At 42.7% G+C, this 9,700-nt stretch overlaps 1 protein-coding gene across 3 annotated transcripts; it reads right to left on the bottom strand.

Moving 5' to 3' along the window:
• Positions 1-916: 916 nt before the first annotated feature.
• On the bottom strand, positions 917-5,924 carry LOC147255595 (putative G protein-coupled receptor 173). Of its 3 annotated transcripts, XM_086213395.1 has the most exons (3): positions 5,064-5,924; positions 4,877-4,918; positions 917-4,115 (listed from the first exon to the last, which is right to left on the bottom strand). In XM_086213395.1, exon 3 carries the CDS (start codon positions 3,954-3,956, stop codon positions 2,754-2,756), a length of 1,203 nt encoding a protein of 400 aa, XP_086069521.1. In that variant the 5' UTR covers positions 3,957-4,115; positions 4,877-4,918; positions 5,064-5,924; the 3' UTR covers positions 917-2,753. The 3 variants fall into 3 exon arrangements, with proteins under 3 accessions (XP_086069521.1, XP_086069520.1, XP_086069522.1); XM_086213394.1 differs by lacking the exon at positions 4,877-4,918; XM_086213396.1 differs by lacking the exons at positions 4,877-4,918; positions 5,064-5,924 and adding an exon at positions 4,215-4,778.
• Between the last annotated feature and the right edge of the window lie 3,776 nt (positions 5,925-9,700).

Genomic DNA, 9,700 nt, shown 5'->3' on the forward strand with positions numbered 1-9,700 from the left:
CAGACCGAATGGTGCAGTGTCAACAATAATGCAAACGCTGCATGGATTTCTGGAATTTAGCAGTGGATTTACATTCCAACCTTCACCTGCGAGCTTTGGGTAGTGACCGAAAAGAATGAGATCATGATACAAACGGCTAAATTGAGTTTCCTCTGTAGGTTTGTCTGAGCTTAGTGTTAAAGATAGGGTGAGGAACTCCTGCATCCAGAGGGAGCTCAGAGTTAAACCACTGCTCCTTCATTTGGCTAGGATGCTCACCCAGGCACCTCCCATTGGAGGTAGTCTAGGCACATCCAACTGGTTGGAGGCCCCATGATGGACCCAGAACACACTGGAAAGATGAGATAACTCATCTGACCCAGGTATACCTCAGGGTCCCCAAGTTGGAGCTGCTGAGGAGAGGGATGTTAGGTTATCGTGCTCAGTATGCTGCCGCCATGACCCAGTCTCAGATAAGCAGCAGGAAATGGATGGTTTGTAGTGATGATGTATTTTAGTTGTCTTCGATTTTCTCCGTGAAAACAAACCAAACCAAAGGGAATAGAATAAAAAAATTTTTTAAAAAAGGTGGGAAAATGTGCACTTAAGCCTGTAAATTTCGCTGTCTCATGTTAGGCAGAAGTTACTCAGTCTTGCTTTAAAAATTTAAGAACTCAGAAAAAGCAGAAGCCGCCAGACCCTCCCACCATTTGTTCGGCTGGAAACACCTGCCACTACAGATTTGACAGGTTCGTATCTGGGAAGAAACCAAAAAGCCTTTGACTCTATCAGTCATTGCTCAGCTGAGCTTTTGAAGTATAATGGATGTTCAGTTTGCACACAGGATGTTATTTGTGCTGCATGTAAGTGGATCTCCTCCTATCCTCCACAGGGGTCCAAGCAGGCCAAAACTCAAGAATGCATCAAAAGTAGAGTCTTTATTGATGAGTGGCAAAAGAGCCACCTCATTTAAACTGTACAGTTACAGAATATCATCTCGCGAAGGAATGCCAGATGTAAAAATTATGTACCTCAGTTCACTTTTCACTTTCTATAGCAACATCTGTACAAGTTGTAATCCCCTGTCTTGAATCTATGAAATGCAGTGGAATACATGCTAATGCAGTATGCTGTGCAAGTGTCCACATTTAGATTTACTGCACAAATATATCTATGCCAAACATACGGTAAGTCAGACATGTGCAATACATGAATCTTAATTTGGAGAGACAACTCAAAGTTGTTTTCCATACGTCAAAAAGATCTCTGAGGTCGTATCCAGCCTGACGACGTTTATATTTTGAACATAAAGTGATCCAGACACTCCAATGTTGACATTTATGTTGAAGGGAAATATTTAGAGGGTCTAACGTTCAAGTTTCCTTCACAGTTAAGTGCCTCGTCAGTTCTTTTTTTTGTTGTTTTTTGTTTTTTGTTTTTTTGTATCGTGGAGAGAGCATAACAGTACTGTAAAACATTCTCAACATCATCATCTGCAAAGTGTTCGTTTGCAAATGAATTTTTAAAACAATGTAATTTACATAATCATTCAAGTCATTAAATCCTGTGGCCTGTTTGTAATGTACAAGTATTGTTCTCTAATAACTTCCCTTTTCACCATCCATCAACATTTTCTTGCACATTAACATTAAAAATGAGACATTTTCAGTTATGGAATCCATTTAAAGGATACATTTCCATATGATGACTACTCAATTTTGCATGAGTTTGAGACCACAAGATGAGGCTGCGTTCATATTGACTCGATATTACCGGATTTTATCATGGTTATTTCTCTCGTTCTTTCTCTCTGCCTCCCTCTATCTCTCTGTCTCTCATGTCTTGTTTGATATGTTGTTCCTGGAGCATCATCATTGGGTTTGGGGGGTGGGGGGGTTCAGGCCTTGGGGTTAATGATAATGTTCCAGTAACAACACCAACACAACAATATCAGATTATTCTCACACGCACATACACACAAATGCTATAGAAAAACACACAAGCAGGAATATACATTCCTGTACAGTCTTTACAATATGAAATCATGTCATATTTCAAAATAGTGTCATCTGCTTAACATGTATTGTTTACAAATAAAGGAAAACAGGCATTTTTTTATGATACAAAGAAACCTGACACGCCCTAAATCAAGTCCAAAAAATCAAGCATGTTAGGGGGCCTCTTGGGTTCACAACAGCTAATTAAATGTATCCGAGGAAAAAAAACAGGTCCGTTCGATATCCTGTAAGTCTCCTTTGAATGACATGAGGCGGAAAGTGGTCGCTCAATCCCCCTTTGAGTTCCTTCAGATTTTTGATCAAATCTTTCTATTCACAGTCCTGTCTTCAAGGATTTCAACTGTCTTTGTGTCTGTTTTGTGTCTCATGTGACACAGAAATGAATTCTCAGTCAAAAGCTCTGGGGCGTGTCCCTCTGAAATAAGGCAACATTATTTTAAAATGGCATCTGTCACACTTACTTGGAGCGGTGATTGTTGTGATCGTATTAATCATACAGTACATCATCAGTAACACGAGCCGTTACCAGGGCTTTTCTACGGCCCTGTTCAAACATTTGCACCTGACACATTTACTCAAATATCAACATTCTTCATAAAATGGCACTGTGCCTGCATTTGTTGGCAAAAATGTGGTTTTGTTGTGCAACACAACAAAAGAGACACTTACAATTTACCAAGGTGCATTACATCGCTTCTGACCACCAAAATTTCCTAAAAACACCTGAAACATTCTCCTCATTAAGCCCGGGGCGGATCACATGATGCAGTAGGCCTCGTCTTGGGGCAGGTGTTGTTTAGTCCTCCAGTAGGTGGGCAGGTGAGCTCTCAGCACTTTCCTCAGATCCTCGTTGAGCAGGAGACAGAAGATGGGGTTGACTCCAGCCTGGGCGAAGCTCATCCACACCGTGATAGAAAGGTACCTGTGAGGGATGTTGCAGGACTTAACAAACACCCTCCAGAAGCAGGCCACGATGTAGGGAGCCCAGAGGACCAGGAACAGCAGGGTGATGGTGTAGAACATCCTGCCAAGCCTCCTCTCTGACCTCACCTCTTCCATTCCCAGCAGCCGCCGGTGTTGATTGTGTAAATTTTGCCTGATGCCCAACAGAGTGGGTGGCATGGGCCCACGACCGAACCCTGCAATCCAATTAGCCGCGGCTTGACCTGTGGCCCCGGGACCGTGGAAGGTCCAGTTCTGGCTGATAGCTGGCACTAGCTGGACTGGCTTCATCTTACGGTGCCGGTACTCAAACAGCAGCAGTTTAGCGTAGAACCCATGCGTGGCCAGGACCACCACAGCTAGCATGAGCATGAAACCCAGGGTGTCGTTGGTCTTCAGGTAGCGGTGTTCAAAAATGCACTGATCCTCATCACGGATGAACTTGTATGTCCCCACATCAAAGACGGGCGGGAACGCCATGGCGACAGCCAGAGTCCACACCATGCAAATGATTGCGGCGCAGGTCCAGATGGTCATACGCTTGGCGTAGAATCGGTGGTGGGCAATGGCAAGGTAGCGGGTGACAGCAACACAAAACAGCATGAAGGCAGCATGAAAACAAAAGAGCACAGCCATAAAAGCCACAACTTTACAACTCAAGGCACTGTAAGTCCAGGCCGAGCTGTTGTGAACGGAGACCAGCACAAAAGGAAAGCAAGCAGCAGAACGAACTGCATCGGCCAGGCACAGATCCAGGAGAAAGAAGTAAGGGGCCTTGTGAAGTGTCCTGTCTCGAAGGACCAGCAGGGAGACCAAGAGGTTGCCTACAAGGCTGACACAGATGATCACACCCAGAAAGACCAGCTTAAAGTAGGCAGACACATCCGTGGCAGAGATTCCTCCACTGTTGCTGCTGCTGTCACTGCTGCTGCTGCCGCCTCTCGCCAGTCCGCTCTGTGAAGCCAGCACAGCCAGTAAACTGCCTGGGCCATCGATGGCAAAGCTCTGGTTAGCCATTCTATCACCTTCCACAAGGGCCGGCCTGGTCTGGGCCCTTTCTACTCACTAGTGATCCTCCTCCAGCCGTCGTCTCCCACGGCTCTTTACAAGGAAAGGCCGTAAGGATCTTTTCTACATGACAGACTCATCTTTCCTCTTTATCCACAACCTCGCCACCTGTGAACACAGACACACATTTTGAAGAATGGAAAAAAACAAGATGTCTGATGCGCTTGTCAGGCCATAAACAGTCTGCTAAACAGACAGAAAACTTACACTTGGCAGCATGGATGTAGAAGTGCTGTGTTGGGCAACACAGAGCAAATCTTTGCCTTCCTGTTTCTCTAAGGCTGGGATCTGATCAGTGGCTCTACAGCATGCCAGCTCCTTGGCTCTCTCAGTAATTACCTTGCCCGTTGCTAAGATACAACAGCTCACATACTTTGTGCAAGTGTGGGTGTTTGAGTGAATGCATGGGGGTGTACAGGGGGATGGAGCAGACACAGTGCAACCAATACTGGGCATGTCCAACAAACAGAGATATTGTAAATGAGCAAAGGGTGTTGTATGATTTCTCTGTGCGTGACAGTAGAGGGTGTAATCTTACCAATCACATAAGAAATGTGAGGATACAATAGCAGGACAGGCTGCAAAATTACTGTAGGCCTACGTCTGAAATGGGGATATATTTTTTTTACGCAACAGGAGAATGATCACAGTGAGGCCTTAGTGTTTTAGCAAAGATGTACAGGAGACATGATTTAAAAAAAAATAAATAAATAAATAATCCAAGTAAATCATCATTTGAGAAGCCAGTCTGGGTGGGCCTCATCTGTTAAATAAGACCGTGGAAGAAAAAAAAAGGACCTGATTTGCTGCATGCTTATTTTTATTCCATACATAACAGCCCTCTGCCACCTTGACAGTGATCATCTCACCTGATTTGGTGGCTGCCATGTCAGCTAGGCCTCAAACACAGGCTGAAGTGAAAAACAGATGAACAGGTGTCAAAATCACCTCTGTGTGCGTGTGTGTATGTGTGCGTGCGTGTGCATGTATGTATATGTGTGCGTGTGTGTCAGGGAGGAGGAGGGGGAGAAAGAAGAAATGAGAAATGATACCTACCTTTCATCCCCTCATTTTTTTTGGCATCCTCTCGCTTGGCATAAAACAAAAAAAAAAATGACCCCTTTGTTTCACTGTCGGTAAAATCGAGAGAAAAACACATAATACAGCCTCATGCTCCGGTTGTGCTCTCAGCCCTCAACAACACCTGTTATGCATAAATCCATCGAACATAGAATAAACATAGAGGCTCTCTAGAAAAATCAACAGCTGATCAGACAATCCAGGACTCTGCTGATGAGCCACATTTAAAGACGAGACGTATAAAAACATCCACTGCCACCCTTTTGTGGAGGGGGATGTGTTCATTTGCTCTGAATATCATCCGAAAAAACAGATTTTGTGTTGCATCGCGTCGAAAGATAGATTTCCACCGGACTAAAAAAAAGGTCTTATTCTGTCCATATATCCAAATGATGTCAGATTTTCAATGCTTATAACCCACCCACGAGCGGTAGATGGGAAGAAAAGATCGCGCATCCCCTAAATGAATCGTCTTGTATATTGGCTGGTGGCAGCAGAACAATTAGTCCACACAGACAACAGCCTCCATACGTCTCTTTTCCCATCTTTCAGGCAAAAAAGGGCGATGTATTTACCCTGAACACTTCATATGCAGTCTTTGTTTTGCTGTCCAGCGAAGGTGGGCTCTACATCTTAATAGTCCAAAATAAGAGCCCCCCATGACTGAATAAATACATGTTCAGACAAATCCAAGGATGCCACCGGGAGATTCACATCGCCGTCGCTGTCGAAATCACGATTTCTGAAAAAATGAAAACGTCTGGATTGGGCGAATTATTCCTGAATAATCCCAATTATGGCTGCTTGCGAGGATGCAGCTCGCACATTCGCGGAATCCGTCGGTTTTATTCGGAGAGAGGAAGCGACAGAGGAGGAAGAGAGAGAGAGAGAGTGAAAAAGAGAGAGGGGGGAGGGGGCGGAGGGAGTGAGGGAGGGAGGAAGATGGTGTGGTGGGCCATTCTTGAAAGTGATGTTTTGTTCTAACCGTCTCTGGCACCATGCATGACGCGTCTGTTTACTCCAGTCTGAACGAGCGGCTCCGCTTGTCAATAAACTGTCCATCATGAGTCTCCTGCCTGGTGACAGACCGGACCCCGGATGACACAGAGGCCTGGCAGGGGCGATGCAAGGAACTCTGGGCCCCCTAGAGGACCACTGGGCCCCCTTCCAATAAATAATAGACCCACTAAAAGGAGTTATGACAGTCAATTCACCCCACATGAACAACAAAAATACATATCAACAGCCCAAACCCAATATATTATTTATGTATATGTTATATTTACTTATGCTTTATTGATTATAGTATCACTATAGAGAGTAGTTAGCGTGAGTCCGAAAACATGGAAGTACATCGTTAAACATCCCTCTGTCTTGCTTTCAGTGAAATATTTGAATATGTTTTTTGGGTGAATCCTTGAAAATACTTTGTGTATTTGACGCAATATTTTGTTTTGCCGTAAATATGTGTTGAAAAACATGTTTATTCTGATTGTCCACATTTAGATTTGATAATCTGCAAATAAAATACATATTCAACTTAAATGCCTGAAATGAGGGCTGTGGTTCACAGTTGCATGGATGTCGATTCCAGGCACACTTGTGACCTCGATGTGCTTGTGTCTTAAAAATGGCGGAAACCACGAAGCCGCTGAAACAAAACAACAAACATCATTACGCTGAAAGCAAAAGCTAGTTGTGGTGACACTGGCGACCTGTCCAGGGCGAATCCCGCCTCTCGGGACAGTGGATGGATGGATGGATAGTTGTGGTGACACTGAGGTCTGCGATGCCGTTCATAGCATAATGATAAATAATCCTATCGAATGCGTTTTTTTCTTTTTTTTATGAGGGAACTTGAGGTGATGCAAACTTCTGGGTTGGCGTTACATGATCCCTGCAGCAGGGCTGACTCTGACTTACTTCTCTCCCCGGTGCTGATGTTGCTGCTGTAAGCAGACGCTGTCAGACGCCTCGTCCCCGCCCACAAGGTGGCCACACCCACCCGCCTGAACCCAGGAGTGGTGGTCTGATATCACCGAAGAAGCTGGATTAACGTTGTAAACATTATAAAATTAACTGTGAAACATCCACACAAAAAACACAAGAACGTGCTAAATCTCACCTCAAATCCAAGTAAACTGCACTTAAATTGTGGATTTTCTGTCCTTGTCAGAGGACAGTAGATCTTTGCAACCTACAGCTGGACATTGAGTAGATGATGAAATCAATTACAGTAGCATGATCATAGATTGCAAGTCTGTTTATGCAGTTTACAACAAATACATGTACGGATTATGGATTCAAATATATATTCAAAACTATAGCAGTGACTCTTTTGTTTCACAAGCAGAATTTGATCCACGTGGTCTGACAAATTAGGAGCTGCACATTCTGAATGTGTCTCTATATTTGAGACAGTAGAGGCCTAACTAATCGCCTGTGAGTTAAAATACCTTTCCTTTAGAGTACAACAGTTTCTGTCGGGATTTACCTGCCAGCAGTCAAATTTCTGGACACACGGCTGAAATAAATCTAATGAAAATCACAAGACACATGGCGTTGATTCTTTTCTTTTCGATGACATTTTAAAGTAGGAATTCTATGAAACAAGATTTGTCTTGTCTTGAGGATTTTAATTAAAACCGATCCTCTCCACTCTTGTTTTTATGATGAGGAGATGTCATACTGGAGGAGTGAGAAACTGACGACACTCTAAGGCCCTCTTTTGAAATCACTGGTGTAGATTATTGCTTAAATGGCATTAATTATTTCAAAGTGAGCGTGTGTTGTAGAATTCACACCGATTATCCTGCTAGGGCCAGAGTTAAGTCTACTTACATTTTTAATACATTCCACGCTTGAGCTATGTGACCATCACACAAATTAATCACTCACACCCTTTTCCCTTTTACACGTTTGAAATGCAAGAGTCTTCTGATTAATAATTAAGGGCAGATAATCCAAAGCCTTTCAAACAAAGTAACTAAGTACATTTACTCAAGTACAAAAGTTGGATGTACTTCACTTGAATCTTTCCATGCTTCTTCCACTTTGTTACCTTTCAGAGGGAACAATTGTTCTTACTCCTCATTTATTTAACATCTCTTGTTACTTTAAAGATGAATATTTTACAGAGTTGATAATACAACAAGTGTTAAAATACAACACACACGGTTAAAGATTTAACAAGAAGCCTCGAACCTTTTTTTGGGGGGGGGGGGGGCTTGTTATGCTTAACAAAAAGCAGCTTGTGTTCAGGGTCACATTGTTGCAGCTTGGCCTTGAGCCTTTATTTCAATAACTGTTCAAATCCTCCGATAGCTCACCAAAACATCAAAGATTAGAGAAAAAGTCCAAAAACTGAAGAAAAAAAAAACCAACAACGATTTGGGTATCAGGGTTTTTTTTTTTCCCGTTCGTCTTCCTTTCTCAGCCATTAATCATCTCACAAGCTTTTCTATTGATCGGGTGTCACTGTATATAAATATATAATACATCCACCTCCAGCAGCTCCATTAACATGCTGCTGACACACTTCAGTATTAATCATCTAATGATGTCACGGTGGTGGAGGAACTACACAGTTCCCTGGCCTAAGTAAAAGCAGCAATACGCAGTTAACGTAGTATTCTGGAAAAAAAAAAAAAAAAGTAATCATTAACATTCGAATGAATTAAAAATAGAGAAATATTCTATCTGGAGTTGGTAAAGTAGACACAATAAAAGCACTTCGAACTTTCAATCCTCAAAACACTGACCTTGAAATGTTGACCTGTTCCAGTAGTGGCACTCTGCTTGTATGCTTCACATTTGAAAGTAAATCATCTTCCCCAGGTTTTGCCAAATTTTCTGTGCAAAACCTTTTTCGAAAAAGTACCTGATGGGTTTGGATAAATGTAGTGCAATAAAAGAATATTAAAAAGTAATTCCAAAGTACGGCGATCAGTATATTGTATTTAATGCAAAAATTTAAATATAATTACTTCACTACTTTCCATCTTTAAATATTTGCGTTAGTATCAGTCAAAGTGACAAAACCGCTTTTACTGAAACATTTAAGCTTTTAATTGCGAATTTGTACATCGCTGTAATTATTTAAGGATGTGAATAATTCCTTCGGCTCAACAGGTGAGAGAATTGTGAGAATGAAATTAATCATTTAAATACGAGGTTCAGTAGGTTTGCTGATGTTTATGTAAGTTCGACAGAAACGTACTTCTGGCTTGTATGCTGACATGGCTGCCTGGCACAACTATCATCAGAAATAGTCAGTGACATCTCATCACGCAGCATCCGAGTGGGTCTCCTGGGAATTGTTGGCCCTCAAACACTGACATCATTAGCTCACAATGGCCAGTGGGCACTGTGCTCTAGTATGACGCCGTGACTTCAGAGCAATGCGTGACCTTTGGGTTCAATCTGCAGCTCAAGTTGCTGTCGATGTGTTTCCACTTCTAGCAAAGCTGAACGCACTCCACAAACGGAGGCGTCCAAAGTATCTGTCGTAATTTTAGGAGTGTTGAGACTCTCCACAATACTCTGTTGCGTTAAATGCATTTATTTTGCAGAATGGACACAAAGAAGTAGAGCAAAGACACATAGCCGTGCAG

This window comes from Aulostomus chinensis, chromosome 9 (genome assembly GCF_037954235.1).
Source record: "Aulostomus chinensis isolate RoL2024-O1b breed Wild chromosome 9, RoL_Achi_v1.0, whole genome shotgun sequence".
NCBI classification, from domain to species: domain Eukaryota; kingdom Metazoa; phylum Chordata; class Actinopteri; order Syngnathiformes; family Aulostomidae; genus Aulostomus; species Aulostomus chinensis.